This window comes from Octodon degus, unplaced genomic scaffold (genome assembly GCF_000260255.1).
Source record: "Octodon degus isolate 3935 unplaced genomic scaffold, OctDeg1.0 scaffold00084, whole genome shotgun sequence".
Taxonomy (NCBI): domain Eukaryota; kingdom Metazoa; phylum Chordata; class Mammalia; order Rodentia; family Octodontidae; genus Octodon; species Octodon degus.
In genome coordinates, this window is record NW_004524660.1 from 4,175,821 (window position 1) to 4,198,766 (window position 22,946).

The 22,946-nt window shown below is 40.2% G+C and overlaps 1 protein-coding gene across 4 annotated transcripts in view; it reads right to left on the bottom strand.

The window, feature by feature from the left end:
* Ntng1 (netrin G1) overlaps positions 1 to 22,946 on the bottom strand; it is a 380,898-nt gene that overhangs the window by 32,849 nt on the left and 325,103 nt on the right. Inside the window, exons 5-6 of one of the 4 annotated variants that reach the window (XM_023721719.1) lie at positions 19,979 to 20,089; positions 15,107 to 15,241 (exon numbers count right to left, since the gene is read on the bottom strand). The exons of 1 other annotated variant lie outside the window; for it this stretch is intronic. In XM_023721719.1, coding sequence (XP_023577487.1) covers positions 15,107 to 15,241; positions 19,979 to 20,089 — 246 coding nt within the window. Of the gene's footprint in view, positions 1 to 15,106; positions 15,242 to 19,978; positions 20,147 to 22,946 lie in introns of all 4 variants that reach the window. 2 more of the 4 variants (XM_004636952.2, XM_004636955.2) reach the window with 2 other exon arrangements.

A 22,946-nucleotide genomic window follows, 5' to 3' on the forward strand; every position in this document is an offset into this window, starting at 1 on the left:
TGCAGCTAAATCATTTCTTGTGTTAGTTTTTAATCTTCTACAGGAATAAACAAACTTGTTCATTTTAAAATTGGAATCTCAACTTGAGTATCTGTCTAGTATAAGATGAGAAATCTTTACTAAAAAATAGCTCATAGCATGAACTTGCTAAGAATAGCCAACTAACCCTGTGGAAAGTCTCCTGAGGAATCTGGAAAAAAATGAGGAACGGAATGTATTTCTGACACTAAACCCCCAAGGATGTCAATAGTCACCAAGCTGAAAATAGTCAAGTGTTCCATAGGTCTGAGGGTGACTCAAAGGATTGTAACTGTCCAATTGTCACTCCTGAGGAATTGGATGCTGTCTGAGTGCAGCATCCAGCCCCACTGTAGTCTGAGGAAAAACAACATAATTGAAGACGTATCTGGCAGGCAGTAATTTTAGCATTATAGGTAATTTCCAGGATTTAAGATGACACCAAAACTGATGAAAAATTGCTGCTAAGGTTAAGGTAAACTTGGTGGATAAAAGTTTATAACAAAGGGCTATATTTTCCTCTTTGGAAGCTGCAAAACTAAAAGACAGAAATCTTAACTATCAATTTTGTGTTTACAGGTAGCAGTTACAACTTCAAATAATGCCAAAAAAGATATAATAGCTATTAAATCCGATACATGTTTTTAAGACTTGTACTTTGCAGGAATAAGCCATGACTACCTTAGCTTTCATGTTATTGTTCCACTTGTTTGTGACTAGTTTGCTTTTCTAAACTTGTTAATCAAATCTTTATCATTTTCAATGAAATCATGAGGGCAAGGACGGACCTCACCTGGGGCTCTTTGCTATCAGCACATTCCCGCCCCGTGCGACACAAACTGGGGCGAACCCTCCCTGATGATGAGGTGGGTCTGATTCTTATTTTAATTTGATATGAGTAACTGGGGCCTCATTGAGCCTTAATGTTTTTCAGCACTAAATATTTGAGGGTGCAAGAATAAAATGTCTACTGTTCATTGGTTGGACAAGAATTCGGGCACCTTAGCTGAGTTTGCAGATATCCCATTTTCCTTTATTGTGTTTAAGATTTTTGTCACTGTCCATCAGGTTATTTCTCTAGATGAAAATGAAAAATTAACAGATGTTGTCATGTTTTAGTAGTTCTATTCATGTTTAAAAACATAGTTGAGCATAAACAGGAGTTGGTAAAACTGGAGGGAGGATAAATAACAGGAATAAAGCATCTATGTATTTTTCCTTATACACACTTTGCCTTCTCTCTGTCTTAGAAAAATTTTAGCAAGATGACTATGTACCCAGAAAGGTAATTTTAAAAATGATAATTAGAAATCTGGTAAAATATATTTCAGATTAATGGTAACCATGTGTGGCAAGATAACAGAAATTAAGGGGGATTAAATGGTCAGTTCTCTTCAGAAAAATCAATTAGAAAGTAGTTATGCTTCTAGTACTAAACAATAATTCCTTGGATTTAGTTAACAAAAAGTTTGTGCTTTCTGAAAAAAAAAATTAATCCTACAAAAAAAACCCCACGTAACATTGATTTTTTTTTTTTTTTTGAGAAAAAGTAAGCTATTTAAATCTAGGGTCTTTACTCTCTGTGAAAGTCTGAGAGAAAGTTTCCTCTCCATGTGACTCTCCTTAGGCACACTGTACATCACTGATCACTTTCCTCTGTGGCTCCATAATCTCCTTGATCAGAAAATTTGGGACATAACTGAGTTACATGATGTTACAGTACAGGTTCTCCTAGGTCCATAGTCTTCACCGACCTTCAAAGGCTAGGGCCAAAATATTGGATGACCTTGCAGCCCTTCTTTTTCTCTAATTTTTGGTCTGCAAACTTAGGTAATTAACCCTCCAGAAGAGAAGCTTATTGTTATTACCCTACAACTTATGTTGTTGAGCTTAACCTCACTATCTGGATATCAAACATCTTAGGCATAACATGGGACAGATATTTTTCATCAAGTATTGATATGTTGAACTTTAAGTCCCTACAGACTATGAAGAAAAAATTAAAATACATTTAAATAATACAAATAAAAAATTACATATCTTTTACATGGAAGTTTAGAAATCTAACTATATACAGCATTGTAGCAGGACAGTCCCACAATACCCCTTTTCCTGTCTCCTGCCTTCATTCACCACCTCTATCTTTTTTAAACAAACATCTACCTGAGAGACAGCACAGCAGCAACCAGCATGTCATAACAAGCAGCCAGTATTCAGAAGACCAGAATGACAGGCACTCCAAGCATGACCCTACTATTACACATTACCATCTTCAGTGCAGTTGCTTAGTACACAGGTATCAGCATAGTTAGTCAGGGTGAGAATCCTACCAATTAACTGCTAGCTTTGACAACCTTCTGAAGATTCTCAGGATCATTGCCTTACCCATCTTGTGCATATAAATGTGTGGCTTTGCCCCTGTCATGTTTCCTAGCTTTTTTCCTTGTTTCCTCTTCATTGTCTAATTCTCAAGTTCTCTCCCTTTAATTGTGTTGTACCTTTCTATTTGTATTTCTCGAGTTCTTATACTGGGGAGACTATGTGATATTTACACATGTGGGCCTGTTTTATTTCACTTATGACTATATCTTCAAGTGGCATCCACTTCAATATAAAAGCTTTGAGTTTATCATTCTTTATAGCTGAGTAATACTCCATTGTAAAAAAAGCCACAACTTTTTCATCCATTCCTCAGGTGACAGGCATCTTGGTTGTTTCCAAGATTTGGCTATCACAAATTGTGGTGCTATAAACATAGGTACACATATATTACTATGATATGCTATTTTCAGATCCTCCGGGAAAATTCCCAGTAAAGCAATAGCTGCTTTGAATGGGATTTCCAGGTCTGGTTTTTTTTAAAGGAGTCTCCACACTGATTTCCATAATGATTGCACTAGTCTACATTCCCACCAGCAGTGGAGGAGGTTTTCTTTTCCCCCACAGCCTCTCCAACATTTGTCGCTGGTTGATTTCTTTACAGAGAGCAAATTGGTCAAGCAATGGCCGTGACTCATCCACATGGCTGACACTCACAAAGGATCTACAAACTGCAGTACAGGGTTTCAGGATAAATCCTGAGGGGATTTGACTGACCTTATCAGATACAAAAGCTACATTTCTTGTTATATAGGTCTTGCTGTATCTTGGTCTTAACCATCCAGACAAAAAGTATAAAAACGAAGTATAAAAAGTAAAGTCATATTAATATGCTGGGCTGTAAAAGGCTCAAGGCAACAACTTCTGACATTGCCAGTCTGACAGAAAACCCACTACTATTATGGACTACTGGACTATTTTGGAATATTTTGCTGAATCCCCACACCTATAATATTTAAATGACAATGAAATACCTTTCTCTGACAAAACTAAACAAAAAAGGGGATATAAATGAATGACCATTTTGTATCTGTATATTCAAAATAGTTAGGATAGATATGTAGGTATATTCTCTTAATTCAATGAATAGAAAGATTTGGTCTAGTAGTTTTTGTAAACAGGATATCATGTCTGCATCTTGTACAATGAATAACTATTAAGACAACAATATGCAAAGTATTAATTATTGAAACTGTCCTACTAATTGGATTTGAAAAAAAAATTAAAATGTGAAAAAAATAAAATAAATAAATCTGGTGTCTTTAAATCCAGACCTAGTCTTAATTTTAGCCTGTTTGGATTGGCAATAATTCACCATGCTGGGAAAACATCTTTATCAAGCTGATCATTGCCTAGGTCTGGAAGGGCATTGTTTTGGCACCTGGTTGCCTCTACCTGGCCTCTCGCTTGGGTTTCTGAATATCAAGAGCCAATCTGCGGCTGGATTAAATCTTCCTGAGTAAGTACAATTACAAAATGTGTAGCCTTCAATCTTGGCTGCATCCAACAACCAGCTGGGGAATTTTGTGGACTGGAGATGCCTGGGCACACCCAGAGAGCCTCACTTAGGATGCTGGACTGGGGCCAGAGACAGCTAGTCCATTTCAATCTCAATTAACCTTTGTATAGTCACTGAGATGCTCACTGTCTTGTCACTTTCTAGTTTTGGACGATTAGAATCTTGCTGTCATTCTTTTCCTTTTGTTCTCGTAAAACCAGTGACACAAAGGTTACAGTCACTGAGGAGGAAGGTTTTCCAACAAGTGCAGCTCTGCTCATTGCTTTTCAAATGAGCAATTAATAATTCATAACAATTAACTGAGTTATGAGTTTCTCTCTCAATATGTTCCTAAATATGAATAGATTAAATGGTAATTGCCATCAAATTTTATGTTCTATTTCATGTGCCCAATAAAAGTTTATCTTTTGGAGCTCACTTTGTAATTCCTCTTGATATATTCATAACAAAATGCAATATAATATATTAAAATATTTATTATTAACCTATCAAATATTAACCACTTTTAAATTGTAGGGATAAAAGAATACAAACAGATTACTTATTTAAGTTTTTATGATTTTCCTTATTTTAATATGATTTGGATTTGTGCACTACATGCCAATAAACACTGACGATGTGAGACACTGTATGAACTCCTACCCTTTCTCTGAAGTTTCCCAAGGTGTGTATTTGTGCTGGACTGCCTCACTACCATTATTCTATGACCAAAAAGTAGTAAAATGAACAAACAAGCACATCAACAACAATGCATTGCGCTAGGACTCAGTGTCTACTAGTTGAAAGGCCCCAGTCATTATTTAGGCTTCTGCTTCTTAAATTCAATGTACAACAGAACCTGGAGCCTTAGCTAAAAATCAGACCAGCAGGTCTGTGGTGAAGACTACCATTATGCATTTCTGACAAATTTTCTGGCCACACTGCAGCAACAGGTAGAAGTCACATTTTGAAGTTATTGGAAAAGCATGGCTGACTTGAACCACTTAACCGGCTTCTGTGAGTCTCTCTTCACCCATCTGTAAAATGTGAATGAACATTCATGGTGTTTTGCATATTATAAATGACTTGGCTGACACAGGGTCAGCTTTAACAAATAGTGACTTTCATCATTATGATTAAATATTAGGAAGGAGAGTTAATCTATGACTTATTTTGTTTAAGTACCTCAACTAGAGTATCTCTAAAGTTACAACTTAGAATATTCCCGTGGTTTAGGCCACAAATACTTATAATCAGAAAAGCAACGTGAAATATTCATACGAGAAGTGAGTCTTAAATTCCAACAAGAGCGAGGTATGACAAACTTGAGATCAGTTTGGAACCATCAGCCCTAGGGCACAAGCACATTTCATTTGTCTTTTGGCGTCATGAGTAGCGTAATTCTGGTGTATACTGAGGACTTCATCAAAATTTGTTTAACAAATGATTGGGTGCACTAATGAATTAATAAATAATAAGTGCACCCAATCACTTCAGTAAAAGTGAATGATTTCGACAACTTTGTCAGACAGGGGACTTCAACAGGCCTAGTAAGAGTATATTTAGGGAGCTCCTTCTATCTCCTTGGTAAATGAAATTTAACAACACAGCTGGTATGGAGGACTGGGTTTCCTGTACAGGAGGATCGGTTCTCCTTTGTTGCATATGAAGGGACGCGTTGGACATGGTTGAGTTACTCATGCTTCTTAGACATTTCTACCAAGTGAAGCACAAATTCTTCCATGTCAAGTCTGTAGCAAAACTACTACTTCAAAAACTGAAGGCCTGATCTAGCTAGTGGGTATTCAGACATTGTGATGGTCGATGGCTTAGCACCCTTGTTGCTAATTTATCAATTTTAATTTTAATTTTAATTAGAGAGAGTAGGGGTGGAGTATCCTAGGAAAGAATCTATTTTTAGGTAGGGCCTTTAAGAAGCTGAGCCAGCAACATCACAGCCAATGCTGCGACTGTCACTCAAATCACTAATAAATCACCAGTTTGTCCTGGAACAAGCCCTCCTGTAAATGTCCAAATTGCATTTTTGTGTTCAAAATCCATGTGACTAAGGTAGGGATCCACATGCTGAATTTCATGACAGTGAATACAAATTAACCTGTGAACTAAGTAATCACTGTAGAATTAACAATATTAAAAAGGGGGCTAAATGTAATTAGTAAAAGCAATTATAGTGATATTTTATCATTTTTGGTAGTGTTTCAACTCTGAGACACATGCCCAATCTTTTCCAAAGAGTTGCAACTTAAACTAATTATGATAGAGAATGTCATTCCTAGACTTTTTCAGAATAGGGGAACCAATATTGTTTAAAAAACACATTTTAGCTATTGTTTCCATTTTAAAAGTGAACACCAGACAACCTCTGAATGACCTGGACCACGAACTATGAGGATGACACAGAGGCTGAGGTGAGATGCAGGATCCATTAGCGATGAAGTCCAACTGCGTCGGAGTTCACACGATGGTCGGCTGCTCTGTAGGTGCACAGGTCTCTTCCCCGTGTCTGGCAGCACTGGGTAACTGGAGGCTGACCTTCATTTTTAAAAATAGGGATGGGCCGTGAAGTTATTCCTGTATGGAATCCAGGTTGTTCCAGGTTTAGTATGTTCAGTCACACTTAAAGAAAATTGGGGAAGGCTGGGTAGAGAACTGACCCACACTTTATTCAGAATAATGACTTCTAATATTAAAGGTGGGGGAGAAAACAAGACCTACATTCCCAACATGCTCTGCATGCGTGTTTCCCATGGCCCTGGGGCTGCAGCCTCCTGTTACTGTAATTCTGAGGAGAGCCTGCTGCTGCTGCTCAGGGTGCCAGGCTGCTCCTGCAGAATGTAACCCAGCCATCCCTCCCCCCGGCAGGAGCAGGCCTGACTGGGTGGCAGTCACCCTGACTTCTCTCGTATTAGTAGCTGATTCCTAAATTGATGCTGAATTGGGTTGGCTGGCCCCAAAAGCCTTTAAACGGTTGGCCTCGACTATGTCTGTGATCTTGTTCTGGAAATTAAATGGGCAAAGCCTTCATGTTTCTTGTAATTCTAACATTTTTTTAAGGTCAATTAGATTCTGGCAAATATGAACCCATTCCAACAACTCCCTGTGACACCCATGTCAAGATTTTAATGAAATGTACTTTTTTCCTATGATCTCTCCTGACTTCTGCTTCATGTCCTCTCCGTTTTACTTAATAGCCACTCTCTTTCTTCATTTCTAACTGCTGGGCGAATTTGGAAGGAATCAAGTTATGGCCTACAGGACAAGCGCAGCCTGCCTCCTCCCACTTACGATGCTCTATGAATTTAGGATTGTTTTTACATTTTCTAAATGATTGAAACAAAAACAGCAAAAGCATACTTCTTGGCATATAAAAATCACAGAAAATTCACATTTCTATGGCCATTAATAACACTTTATCAGAATGCAACCGCATCCGTGTGACTCATGTCAGTGTGGTCCGTGGCTGATTTTTGCTGCAGCAGCAGAGCTGAGTTGTGACAGAGGCCGTATGGCTCACAGAGCCTAAAATAGGGACTATCTGGCCCTTTGCAGAAAAAAGCCTGCATATCCTTGGAATAAATCATCAAAGCTTCTGTCTCCATCTGCAAAGTAAAAATGACGAGATCCTACAAAATGCTACAGCAAACATGACCAACAATAACTACCACTAACTATCACTGTGCCATGAATCGTCAGGTTTTTGAGTTGGGGAGCTGCCCTCTTTAACATCTCAGTTTGCTGTCTCTAATACGAGGAAAGCCTTACGTCTCTTGTGGAAGGAGACACACACAGCTGCTTCTGACATCTAGAAACTGGCCGGCCTACGAGCAGCGCAGACCATTTGAGAGCCTTCGGGATCACAGTTTCAACCAGAAGAAGCCTTAGAATCTAGGTCTGGTGAGGATTTCACAGGAGGAAGAGTGAGGGGAAGGAGACTCAGGCTTAAATGAGGTTAAGCGCGCGCTCTTCTGGGAGATGGGTGCGGTCACCCAGACGTGAGAGCCCCGGCTTCAGATTGAAGCCCCCTTTCCTCCCCATGGTGCCCCTTAGAATCCAGCTATAGGAACTTCCCATCTGGCCTGTCCCCAGCTACTTCATCCAACATTCTGTCTTAATAGGTGCTGGAAACTGATCCTTCACCTCCCCAAAAGTTTTCTTCTCCAAGTTTCACATGGGCTAGCTCACATCGGGGCCACTTTTCATACTTAGATATTGTCTTTGCACACACAGTTTTGGATTTTTATAGTCACTGTTAAAATACAAATTTATATATATGGTCACAAGTGCATAAAGAATGACAGAAGGTGTAATTCCATGTAGGTTCTTCTTAAGGTAAGGAAAGAGCTTCCCATACTGTATTTCCAGTTGGCCTCTTGACTGTCTCACTACCAGATAGGACCAGGCTTCTGCATTAAGTCTAGTGTACTAGTAGGAGAAACTGTGCCTGTGTATTTTTGAAAGCTTTAGCATTTTGCACCCTCTTTACAGTTAAGCTTGGATAGCTTTCAATGTTCTCTGCAGATAAAGGAAGAAATTGGCATGGATTGCTGAGTAAATGTGGCCAGTGCCCTCTAGGTCAGAGCTGAGGGACGTCTCTGGTACAGAAAGAGCACCAGAGCGCTTGGTAGCAGGCCAGCATGTAAGCCTCAGAATGCTCAGGGGAGCTGAAATTGCTGTCTAGCATGCGCGCTATCTGTGTTCACCCTATTCTGAGCTTCAGACATTCACAAGCAGCAGGCTTTGAATGCATTTAGGATATGATCCTATGGTGGAGGGTCGTCTGCGTGACTCACTCCTGCAATAAGCCAGCTCTGTCAGTGTTTGCCTCTTCTGGTGTCTCTGAGTAGAGCCATTAGCATAGGAAATGTTCCAGCACTTTCTATATCAGAAGCCCAGACGTCCTATCCTCCCACTCAAAGGTGGTGCCAGGTCCCTGACATAGTAAAGGTTGGGGGACTTCCTCTAACACCCAAATTAAAATTCAGAATCAAGGGAAAATAAGATCTGCAGCTGGAAAGCAATGACTTGTAGCAATAATATCACTGTGTTGTGTGGCATCTTCCTCCAGAGTCCAGAAATTTCCATAGCGGAGCAACCCAGGCATTTGCTTTTCCAGCTGGCAAACCAAGCCTTCCCTGCAGGAAGACGGCACAGCACACTGTAATGCCGACCAACTACCACATCCGTCTTCTGTCTTCCTAATATTTCCAGTTTTCAGTGACCTACGGGAGGCTCTGGCTGGCTGTGTTCACAGGCCGTTCGTTGCCCTCTCACACCAGGAGCCGGAGAGCGGCGGCAGCACGGGCCCTCTCCGAGTACTTACTATTCATCCTTGCCATGTATACGGTGCTCAGCGAAAGAACTAACGCCGGAGCTCAAGTTGCTAGCAAAGAAATTAAAAGCTTGCATTCAATGATGCTATTCATTTTATTGATGAGGTCAACTTTTAGTGGTAGAGCTAAAAGAGCTAAATGGCTGAAATCATGTGTCTGGAACTGCAAATGCGCCAGAGCGTCACAGACACACGCTCCTTTAAGTGACATTGCTGTCTGTCAACGGGCTCAAATGTGAGGTCAGCGGGTGTAATGTGAACTGCGCATTCTAATGTAACACTGAGAATTGGAAGAGACAGCAACTAGAGGCAAATGAAAAATTACAAGTTAGGTTCAAAGTATTTGTCTAGGAGGCTCTAATCTTCCTCTCACAGAAGAGGCTGGGAACATGGCTTTAACGTCTTCGTGATCACAAGTTGTCAGGCCCGAAAAAGTTAAACTCATATCAAAAACAAAACAAAGAAAAAAGGAAGAAGATCGAGAGTGGATAGAAGGGGGAAGGAGTAAAGGAAAGGGGTGGAAACAGAAATTAATACGTTATGTACCAATTTCCCACAAGCAAGGTAATCATTATATACCACAAAAACGTCAAAAACGTATTATAAAGAAATTGATCTGAGGGCCGGCCAAATAGCTCAGTGGATTAAAGCACCTGCAAGCAGGTGCAGGGGCCAGGGGTTCCATCCCCGGGCTTGCCGTGCCAGCCCCGCCACTGAGTCACGTGCCTGCAATCCCAGCTCCTGGGAGGCTGTAAATAGGTGGATCACTACAAGTCCGATCTAGTAGTGAGACCTTAAACACCTTGTAGACCCTTCCCTAAAATACAGAAAAAAAAAAAAGAAAATGATCTGAAAGAAAAACAAACAAAAAATAAGAAAAAAGAAACACAGAAAAGAAATGATTCATTCTGACCTATAATAACAGAAGACCTCTGGAATAAATGGAATTATGTCACTAACACCTGAATTTTGGAGGATGGAACCTGAGTAGCGATAAGTACAGGAGTCTGACATCTTTGGGTAAAGAGTTATTCACATATAGAAGATTTTCTATATAATAATATATTATATAGGACATAGTATATTATGAGAATATAATTTATATTATGTAGAATACAATAATATATATTATTTTTCTATATAATGATCCCAAACTGTGGGGAATAATAAAAACTGAGTAGTGTATACCCATCGCACCTATCCTCAGCTCCAGGGCCATGTGTTAAGGTCAGGGTTGGAAAGCTTAAGTGGTCCCAGAGGGTTTTGCACTGGGCTTCCCACTCATGCCCTTTCCACTCATAAGAAGAAACACTACCAGGAGCCTGTCCAGCTTCTGTCTGAACTTTTTCGTCTATGGGGAACTTATCATTATCTGCACAGTGTTTTCCATCAGGTAGAGGAAGGAGCTCTTTAAGGGATGACCCTTGACCTGTCTCCAAGCCAACGGATCTCCTTGACACACCATAGTCCTCCAACAATGGCTGACATCTGGAAGATGCCCAGCTGTGTGCGTACCAACCACCTCCAACTCTCACATGGAAGCGCCTATATCGAAGAGGACCACCTGCAACACTGTCCTCTACATTTTACATGCTTCAGAAGACAAGGACTTATATGGGCTCCTCTCAGTCAAATTATCTCGGCTTCTTTGTCACTCAGGCCCCACTGACATCTGGAATTCAACTTGGGTGCTATCTAGCAGTCCTGCAACTTTGTCACTGGAATCTCTATTCACATCACTCTCTACCACATCTACTTTGCATAAAGGAACCACATTAATGCTTATCGAGCCTCATATATTTGACTGTTGGATTGCTGAATTGATTACTTTTGGTGGCTTCCATTTCCTTGGTAGACTGTTGGGAAAATCTAGGCTTTCGTGTGTGCAGGCACATGCAGGCTTTAAAAGAGAATCTAAGATCATGCCTTTTTGTCATAAATATTAAAACTTTTTCTTAAAAAGTTTAAGGAACAATACATCATGGGATTTTTGTAGCACTTACTTCTTCCATGAATTTTGCATCCACATTGTCCATGACGGGTTCTCCAAGATCAATGCACTACTTCATTGCTCTGGTGAAGAAATTCTCACCAATTTTAGCAGAACAAATCTGTTAATAGGTATCTCGCTATTTTAATTCCCTCACTATGGAAGATTATAGAACATTTACATAATTTTCCATTGGATCATATGACCTCCACATTCTTGCCTTTGATACACTCTCACAAGGCCTTTCCCGTATAGCCTTCAGCTTGCATGAAAAGTGCTTCACAGTCTTGCCTTCAAGTTCACACTACAAGTCTACTTGTGACCTATCTCTGTCTTTTTCACGCTAGCAGCTATTTCCATGGAGAGCATCTCACCCTTGCGTATCTATTCCAGGCATGAGCTGCATTCCACAGGACCCTCCTATTTGTCCCTGCCATTAAAGGTTGATGCGCTAAGTGATCGCCATAGCACATAGTGTAGAATGGTTCCACAGTGATGGCCATATCCTTCTCCCTAGAACCTGTCACCTGATGAGACAAAGAGAGTGTAGCAGGTCTGGGGAGATAGCTCAGCAGCATAAGCACCTGCCTGGCAAGTGCAAGGTCCTGAGTTTGATACCCAGTGCCACAAAAAATGAGAGAGAGAGAGAGAGAGAGAGAGAGAGAGAGAGAGAGAGAGAGAGAGAGATTTTAGCCATGTGACTAAATTAAAGACCTTGAGATGCACAGAGTACCCTAACTGATCTGCGTAGGATTCAGAATTGGAGATGTTGGAATGTAGCTCAGTTGAACACTTGCCTGCTATGAGTGAGACTAGGGGTTCAATCCCAGAGTCCCCCCCCCACAAAAAAGACTCTTTCTTGGTCATAGTCAGAGAAAGTCGTGATATGATGATGGAGTAAAGGCACGAAGAACTGCGAAGTTATGGGCTTTGAAGATGAGGGGAGGGGGATGTGAGCAAAGGGATGCAAGGAGGCCTCTATACACAAGGGAAGGCAAGCTAGCAGATGCTTCTCAACAGCCAGTGGAAGGGTCTTCCAGTCTGACCCTTACCGACCTCCAAGTATGGAACTGTAACACAACACTTGCATGGTGTTTAAAGCCAAGAAAGTTTTGATGACGTGTTAGACGAGTAGAAATATGATATAGTTATTGTATATTTTCAGCAAATTAATGTACCTAAGCCATGAATTGAATTTTCCAAACTTTGACTTATCTGACACCTGAAAAAGACTAGGGTTTTTTTGTTTGTTTATTTGTGTGTGTGTGTGTGTGTGTGTGTGTGTGTGTGTTTCATTTTCTAGTATGCTATAATATCTGGTTTGGCAGCTGCATCAGGGTATATTCCAGATACTTCTTTTAATTATAGATAAAAGGCCATATTGATTAGGTTACTGAGCCTCCTTTTAAGTATGTTTTCCTCTTCTTGGTAACCTATGACTTGATCTCTTTTGTGATGTGGCCAGACATGGCCCAGCACTAAACCTCAGCCTCCCTCAGATTTGTGTGCTTAGTTCTTGGTATCTCGTAGCTGCTTTCCAAGATCTCATTTAATCTACTACCAATTTTTAAAGTTTGATCCAAATATTCCGCCTATGAGTTCTTCTGAAAATACCACTAATATTGACATAAGTTTGGTTAAAAAGAGTGGCCACCACTGGCCACAGCAAACAATGCAGGGCTTTCCAGCATGTCCTGCATGTACCCTCTACGATGAAAAATATCTTCTCAGCCTCATTCACTCTGAATGCGGCAATTTCTGACCTATCAACCCTAAATTCAAAAGGGGTCCTTACATACAGTCCCTTTGATGCTAGTAGCAAGGGTTAGCCCTTTGTTTTATATGAAGTATTTAGTGCTGCCTTCTCCATAGAAGGTTCAGCTTTATTCTCTGGGACTTCGCTATTATCTTGTCTCTGACTTCTAAAGAGATACTAAAAAAAATTCTCTTAATTAGTGTCTCATTGTTCCTTGGGGGACCTCAACAGTTTTGATTCTGCCGGCCTCTTCAGAATTGATTTTACTTCTTTTTCTTTCAAGGGTTGCTTTGTGTTGTCTAAAGGCTACTCATCTTGATGGTTTTCAAGTGTTTCACTTGCTTGTTCAGAAAGGCTAGCTTGTATTTGTGAGAATAAGGGTTGGTAGTCCTACAGGAAGAAAGCTCATGGATGATCCTGGAGTTCTTTCGTGTCCACAGCTAGAGCCACACAGTGAATTTCCTGGTCACTGTCGCCTCAGCCTCTTGTATCAGCCCTGTCTTGAACTGAGAGTCTCTTTAGAATCCTGTCGATATACAGTTTGACAACTTCAATGGAGCCCTATCTTGCTTCCAGTTCTGCACTACTATTATAAAATAAATGTGTTTGATATGGGTTCTTCCTGCAGTCTCTGTTAACCATTTTCCCATTACCGTATGTGTTAGATTCTTTCATTGTCCTTGTTTTTACATGGAAAAAGTAGGTTTAAAGAGTCCAATTCGTTGCCTCCAACTCTTGCAGGTACTAAGGGATGGAGGCAGGATTCAAACCCAGAATCCGTGTGAATGGCATACTCACTTCATTCCATGCATAGCTTGTGAGCAACCATGTTAGGAATTGGATCTCTTCTGCGCTGCATTCCTCATGGTTCCCTCTGCAAGTGTTCTCAGGGTGCTGGAGCACCGGGTCTGGAATTCCAGGCTCTTTCTGAAATCTACTGTGGTTTCTCTTTAGTAGCGCTTGCCTAACAGTTTGCTCACTTCCAGATCGTCCCTGCCCAGGTCATGGTCAGCCCCACTCTACCTCTGCTTTTCTTCCTGCATTGCCTTCTTGTTCCCATGTCAATGTCTGTGCCTCCGATGTGGCCAAGCCAAGGGTGGACTCAACTTTGATATAAATTCTATTGAAATTTGTGTGTGTGTGTGTGTGTGTGTGTGTGTGTGTGTGTGTGTGTTTAGGGTTAAATAGGCTAAGTTGTTAAAGTATATATATATTTTTTCTGTTTTTTTTTATTACTTCATTAACTTGGATAATCACACACCAAAAATTATACAGTGTGGCTTGCATAATGATCTGCTGCTATGTTCTAAAATAGAGGATGTGCCTCATAGTTATTTAATATTAGTAGGTTGTCTGTGTACAGGTGGAAAAGAAAGTTAGTGCAGAATTAAAAGATCAAGAAAGGTTATAATGACAGGAGGGAGTCTCGTCTTAGATTTTCAGCTTTCCATTCTGGGTACACTGACATGCTCCCTCCCTTGACAAGCCTTTAAGAAGGCCTGATAATCTCCAGAGAAACAGAGCTGAACCAAGTGGCAGCTGTCTAAGAGTTTCTCCATGGTGCCTACCCTGGAAGACTTAAAATCAATATTGATTTTTGTTATTTATTTTATGTTAGCATTTAGATACCCATTAGATTTATTTATTACCTTCATATTTTTGGTTAAGATTCAGGGATGGGTACCATAGCAAATGTGGTAATACGTTATGTAGATGTCATTGAATTTATGAACTCTGGAGCTCCAGGGTAGTTTTCAATTTGAGAAATATATTAACCACATACATATCACCCTTCCTTTTGTGGTGAGGATTTCCAAGCTGGGTCCCTAGGGTGCCACTGAATTTATGGTCTGGCCAGGTACATGGGTCTCCACACAATATTTCATTGTAAGTCGTGCCAGCTGTCACAGGGAACTGCACTGAGCCTTACCGAAGCCAGCTGGACAGGTAAAGGATCGCTCTCGTACACGTAGACTGAGGCATTAAGTAGCCTTTCAAAGCTTGACAGTGATTGGGGCCTTTTTCTGCTTTGAGAAGCTGCACGGACAGCACTGGCCTACACAAGCAGAGTCAGCCATGCTGCAGCAGGCAGAGGGAGCTCCCAGAGTTACTTACGTTGACAGCCGTAGTGCCAGGAATTGCCCGGCAGACACTCATCACACTTAGGCCCTGTGGTTCCAGTCTTACACTCACAAAATCCTGAGCCATTACAACGGTCATGGACTGAGCCCAAAGGGTTACAATAACACTCTGTAGAAACAAGATAACACAGGCTGGAGACAAGGCCACACGGTTTACAGGCGAGCATCACAGAAACGTTACTTACTGCAATGTATCACTTACTTAAAGAAAGATGCCCGTTAATGAAATGCTTTGGCAAATACATCCATTGCAGGACCATTTATTTATTTGCCCAGTCTTCTGCCGTATCACCTTTATGATACAGGAGGAAATCAACTGAAAGCTTCCATGGAAACAAGACCTCGTGCTTTCCACTGGCAATAGATCATCATGGAGATTCCATTTGCTAGCTCATTCTTAGATGGTTTAATGAACACCATGAGAAGTTTGGATTTCAAGGATAAATCAATATACCATCAGTGTAAAAATCTGTTTTAAATTATTCAAATGGGCTTATCTGTTAAACTCAATATCTGAGAACTGCTGAGCGTTTACAAAGTGCAACGTGGGTGCACTTCGCTCGCTCGAGGGTAGTTCTGCTTTATGATTTGGGCTGGAGCCTTCACTTATTTATGTGCATATTGTCTTGTGAGGAGCCTCCGGATACTGGACTGCTAGGCCGGGTAAGATAGCTTTCTGGCAGCCTATGTTAACGGTCATGAAGGAAAAATAGGTTTTATGATCTAAATAAGTTTCAACATAGATATAATTTGAGATGTCTGTTTTTCATTATAATGCCTGCTTGGCAGGACAATACAGTTTTGCATAATAAACAGGAAACAGAACATTTTCTTGATTCCTGACACATTGTTCTATAGTATATTTTTTACTTTTGGAGCTCTATTGTATTTAGAGTTTGAACTAGAAGTGGGAATTCATTAGGCTTCCATTAGCTGGGAGAGTACTATAGGTAGTTTATAATTTACAGTATTTGTGAACCAAATTTTCATTCTTCATTGCCCCATGGTGTAACTTCTAGTAGCAAATTATGTCTCTCATCTTTAAATGCCCATTATTTTAAGATGAGCCCATTAAGATCTTCTCTTAATAAAATCCATCCAAAAATCTTATGTTCAATCAACCAACCAACTGACCGACCCACTGGTCGACCAACTGAAGTTGTAAGAACTTTGGTTTGATATAAGCAAGTTTAATGCCTTAAGACTAGCAAGGAGATCAAGAATTTATCATTACAGAAGTACACTTACTTTACACTGTAAGAGTTTGTCCTAACTTTACATTTTAAACATTAGTTAGATACTTTCTTTAAGCAAGGTAGAGCAATTTAGAATTATGGTTTATTTCAGATTGTCAGTTTTTGCCAACAGCATTTTTACAAAACAAATAGCATAAAACTGATTGTGATAGACATATGTTAAAATCTAAATAAATAAACTCTATTATCTTCCCTCTTTGCCTGAGTAGGTTTATACTTAATAACTAAGGTTTTATTGTAAGTGACATTCTAATATATATGTGTACATAGGAGCTGTTTTTAAGACATATTTTTAAATGATAATTTGTTGTGCTTTTTTCAATGTTTGTTCCTAAGTATGCATCTAGGTCAGAGTTGCAAAATGTCTCTATTTATCTGCCATTTAAAGTATATAAGCTAACAATAACTCAACAATGTCTGTACACCAGTTATCAGAATTAGAGCTGGCCGGCAAGAGTTTTAGTTAACTGTTTTAGTTAATTATTCATAAGCATTAATTAATAAAAGGCTTTAAATGAATAAACATAAACAAAGTAAGCAACAAGGCAACAGTGGGACATCTCTAAATGACAGCATATCAGTGGCTCATCCTGGGAAAGGTGACCGGTGCACTGTCATCCAAACAGTCATGCAAATAAACGACACGGAGAGATGTGGTGACACCCTCCATCTTACATAAAAGTATTTGAATTTTTCAAGAATATCATCCACAGACTATATTTATTTCTCAATGTAGGGTAACAGGGATAGCCATGGATGATTATATTTTATTTCATGAAACTATGAAGACTATACAGAACTGCAAGATTACAAAAGAGCATGAAGTGCTTTTGCTGGGCTTGATTAAAAAGTTACACTAAAATTGATTTATAGGTATTAAAATTGTCTTGTATTTCCTTTGTTCTACATAAGGTACCTCTGATTACCTGATCTTAGGTTTCAAGGAGAATTAAAAATAATACATCAAAACCTTGAGATATGTTTAGCAGCAACTGCTGAGTCTGTGCTTCATTCAGATGAAAAGCTTGTTAACTGTGATTATTAACAGTGATTATCCAAGGGCACAAGGCACGTATTCTCCAGCTTCCTGCTTAGTGCTCAAGTTTATATGAAACAGGCATGCAAGGATGTCATCTTCATGTAATTTTTGCATCATCATAAGATAATCACATGCATGTTTGGAGACATAGTTAGAGCTGGAATTTTTATTTAAAAATGTGTAAGTTCACTGGTAATCACAAAGCAGCAATCAGTGCGGCAACATGGATTGGCGAATTGCATTTTATATTTGCCATAATATAAAATGATGAAAGTACTTTGAAACATCTATTTTTAATTTTTTTTAAAATTTTTGGCCAGCTCAGCCCACCCTAAGGGCAAGACTGGCACAGCATATGGTGCCAGGAATTGAACCATAGTTCCCTGCACCTGCCTAAGCTTGCTTAGCAGATGCCTTAGACCACTGAGCTATCTCACCGGCCCTGAAACATCTATCTCAACAGAGAAACATTTTCCAAAGGTAGGATCTGCTCCTTTACAGGCAGCATGAAAAATTAATTGCCAGTTTTTAAGGAAGTGTCAAGGTACACTTAAAAAAATTTAATGTAGATAAGATTTAGACGAAATTCAAAGTTTCCAAGACTATTGCCTAATTCTGTGCAAATGAGTTAGGTAAACACCCATTTATTTTTATTAGTGCTTTCCTGAAAAAAAATGATATTAAAATTAACTCTCAGTTCCTAGCTGCATAGCCTTTACAATTCACTGCTCAGTTATTTTCCTTTAAGGTCTTTTCCTTTGATTCATTTAAAATGTTAAATATTGTAAGATGTTTTAATCTTATGTATTTTATAAAAATAAGCAGGCCTTATTCTTGTGTTCCTATTTACCTTCTCTGCTGTTTCCATATTTATAGCATGACATTTATGTATTTTTATAAATGCCATTCAGTTGAATATATCCTACATTCAAAATTCAGACAGCCATGTCCTTCTGATTCATATTAATACCCTCAAATCATCCTAACCCATGTGTTAGAAAGGCAGTCGAGCTTCTGTTTGTAAGGTCATATTGGAGTTGCTGCTGTCATCCAAAAATCATGCTGTAAGTGAAACGCTGTCATGCTTGACTTGGCTGATTGTGGTACAGTGGTTAGGGCAGAGTGTCAACCTCTGAAATCAGGAAGCTCCTGCGACAGCTTTACAATTGGGGTCTATTTGCCTTATTTTTTTTCTTAAGTAGGAAATAGGGGAAATTATCAGTGTATACTTACCCTACGGTTTGGTTAATGAGGATTATTTACATTTGTAGGTCAGTTCACAGCTGATCAGGCTCTTCCTGCATGCCCCACCTGATCAAATGACTTACCTAAGGCACACAGCTACTAAATAGCAAACCAGGACTTGAACCCAGTTCTCCAGTTTTAAGTCCAGTACTCTATCCACTAATTCACAAATAATAAATAGGAGGATCTTTGAGAAACAAAAAATACTCCAAACATGAATAGTACTATGTATACTTGGCTTCATCCAATTAAAAAAAATTGCACAGCTACTTTGTGACAGTCGGCTAGACTCTACATGACCTTGACAAGCCAATTAGAAAGCAATAATTCCAGAAATGCAGGTGGATTGCATTTTTTGATGAAAAATCATCGGTCATTTCCATTTCGTAGATTCAATTTCATCCCTACATGAAAAATTCTACCTTTAAAATGGCTCATGTGGAGAGTTAACTACTAGTGTGGTACCAGATACAGCATTTCAGATATATACATTTCTTCAAAGTAAGTTAAGCGTGAAATTCCATTTATTGTTTCTTATTTTTCCACCAGCCACTCTTTTTTAAAGACAAGTCCCACTCTGCAGAAGGTAGAAGATTTGGGGAGGGAAGGGCACCGGCCTTCTCCTCAGGTGACAGGAGTAGTCATGACGGTGGGGGAACAGTGGGAAGCACTCAGGAGGCCACCGGGGACCCCGTTTTCCAGGCCTCGTGTACGTTGGAAGCTAAGAGAACCACTTGAGATACGTGTCTGTTTGGGTGGCTTGGGGAAACGTAATAAATGAAATTTCATTACCATGGATGGAAAAGTCAGGCAAACTTTGATTTTACCAGTTGCTAGCAGCTTTTGATTCCAAATGGCAACATTTTCAACCCGTCAATCCTTGCTCCAACCCCCAATTATATGCATGAGCTAGCACCCCCAATTTTCATGTCTATAAATAAATCTTCTGTAATGAATTTCCTTTTCTAAGGTTGGTCATAAAAATCAAATCAAAATTACCAGGTTTCACGATTTCATGCAAGAAAAAGTAAAGAAAAAGAAAAAAGAAAGGAAAATCTCCATTGCCTTTACTTGCTAGCTCCGATCATCATCTTTAAAGTGACAGCGTAAGGATTCACAATATAGCCCCTCCCCCGGTACCACTGCAACTAGCAGAAGTGAATTTCAAGTCTACCACAAGAATCTTTGCCCCAGTGAGAAAGTTCTTTCTGACCTGGCTGTGCGGCAGTCACCGGCGCGTCAGCCTTAGCTAGCTCCCCATCGTTCAAAAGGCACAGAACAAAGCTGAAATTATAATGGGACTGACCTATGCACACATTCTCATCGTCCAGCTGTGCGGAAGCATTTCTGAAGTAGCCCAGCCTGCATAGCTCACAGTGCTGCCCTCTAGTGTTGTGCTTACAGCTCACGCAAATGACTGTATTGAGCAGATCGATATAACTGCACCGATTGGAGTGGCCGAAGCATTCACAATCTTGCAAGGAAGAACAGAAATGTATACAGAGTGTAGACAGCGGCAGAGTAATAGCACACTACATGCCGGGGTAAGAGGAGGGATGGAGGAGAGATGGCATGGTGTCACATGGATGTGAATCAGCATGACACACGGTGGCAACAGGTGGCTGAGACTGGCATGGAAGTGGCATCTGTTTCAGGCAGGAGAGAAAGGTCGGACATTCAAAACATGACTGAAGACTGTTAGCTCTTGGCAGACAAGATGAACAGAAGCATTTGCAGGTGTGCACCTTTGAAAATTTGAGAAGGCCTGGTTTCCATTGATGCAAAAATCTAATTTTTGCACAAGGAAAACTTTACTGTTTTGCACATTCCCCCATTATATTTTCAGAATTTTCAAAAGGGGCCAAAGCCTCTGAGCGTGGAGGTCGGACTCTGAGGCTTTCCTGCCGTGCCTCTGCCTCCCTGCTGCCTGTACAAGACAGGAACTCAGGCAAGATTTCATGGAAATCCTGGCAAAGCTAGCAGCGACCCACAGCTACTACCAATCTCTACCTTGCTCTTCCCCCCGTGACTCCACAATGCTTGATTTTTATCTTTCTCCAATGCTAAGAGGAGAAGATGGCTTTCTTATGCCTTTGTTCAGCTCAGATCTGCATGTGTATGTGCAGAAAGAAACACAAAAGATGGAGCGATTATTTGTATGAAAAAATGGTCTTAAGATTTCCTTTTTCTTTCCAGTTTCATGCTACAAAGAAGGGTTAGGTGGCTACTGTCTCTCAGGATTTCTTTTCCACTTTCTTTCTAAAATGCAGGGGTTGCTTCTGGGACTCAGGAGTGATGGGGGTAAGAGTCAGGGAGATGAAGGAAGAGGATGAGGGCTGCTGGGGACAGCGGGTGCCCAAGTCTCCTCTCTTGCAGCTCAACCAAGGACAGAGGTTGGTCATCTAGTTCTACCTTTTTAATGAAAGTGGTAAAGAAATAATGATTACACCAATAGAAAAATGTAGGAATAGTGAGGCTGGGAGTCTATTGCATCTTGCCAAAATATGAAAAGAGGCTGACATAGAAATTCATAAGGAAGAGCAAACAAGTTGTGTTTGTCTACAAACACTCTTCAGAACAATATCTAGCTTTTATTTTATTCTGCTAAAATGCCAAATACACTCAATATTTGAGTTCTTCATTCATTCATTCATTCATTCATTCATTCATTCATTCATTCATTCAGCATTTCAGTGAGTCAGTGTCAGGTACTAGAAATCATGCCGGGTACAAAATTACTCCTTGGCTCACACAGTTTTAAGAATCCTGAAATTTTATATTCACAGCAAGAACTGAGTGTTAGCAAGTTAAAAAGAATAAGGAGAGGTGGCTAGTTCTATGAATTTTCTTTGCTAAAATAATACCACGCACATTTGAGAACAGCGCAGATTCATCCATTTGAGAGCTGGTTACTCGGGTCAATTACTAAGGCCATGGTCCCAGGGGAAGGACAGCTGATTTGGAGAAAACCAGAAGAGGGCAGTGGGGATGGCAAAGAGCACAAAATACCCAGGTGTATGATCGCGAGGTTGGGGGATCCTGAGACCATGCTAGTCCTTTGTACAGGGGTGCTCTACATATGTGCAGGGAGTAGGGCCAGAGATGAGGTCAGGAATGACCAGAGGGAGAAGGAAAGCTTAGCGGGAAGGAGGCCTTGGGCCTTCAGTGTAGGAGACAGCGTAAGATGTCTTAAATGCAGTCATGAGAAGTGCCAAGGAAATATTAACACCATCAATAAAATAGTTATAGATTACCAAAGTGGATTATCTTGAAAACAACTTTTCACCCAATTCAGAATTCAGGCCTGAGCTCTACCTTGTTCATCCTGGCATCTTTGATTCCCTAGGAACTGCGAACGGTTTCCAGAGATTTTTTTGGTGAAGAATTTGAAGCAGGGAGGCTTGTTGTGGCCCGACTTCTCCCAGGTGCATTAGTTGTGGGCCCCAACCGAGCGCTTCCCAAGGGCATTTCTGGCACTGCCTGAGATTCCCAGGGAGAGCCAACACCAGCTTGTTCCCAGAGCCCCTGTCTTCTCTGGGGAGCAGGCCCTTGCTGCTTGTCCTTCTCCTGGCTCCCATCCTAGGTTAGGCCTTGGGCACCCAATTTAGCTACTATAACTTTGTGTCAAAAGCGTCTTGCTCGGGCGAATATTCATTTCAAGTCTTTTTGGAACTACCTGGAAGTTTACTTAGTGGGTGAGACAAATACGCACCCAGATAACTAGGAAATAAAATGTTTGTGCAAAGAAATGAAGTAGTGACGCAAAGGTGGAGGTGGAATTCACTGAACTGGAGAGTAGTGAGGGAAAACGCCCAGTCAGAATTCCACACAGTGAAGCAAAGTTTTTGTTTTTTGTTTTGTCTTTAGAGAAGACATTTGTATTTCAGTTGAAAAGAATAAAGAGTGTGCAAAGATATGAAACTGGGAAAATGTCAAAAATAGGATGAGAGAGTGCTCACAATATCCTTTGTGGATATTTAGGGGATTCTGCGGGACCCATTTGATAGCTGTAGTTCATGCTTTGCTCTGTTTAACAAAACTATCAAGAAAACATGCATCGGTAATGTCCCCAAGCTCAGGGGCAAGGCTGCAGCTCAGCATGAGCAAGGTCATGGGTTTGATCCCAGCTCTAAAAAACAAAATCCAGTTTCAATATTTTGATATCTATTCCATAAATCACCATTGTCATGTCCAATGTAACAATGCTGCTTAATAAATCTGAGCTAATATCTGAATTTAACAAGTGGTACATACATTTCTGCGATGATACTAAC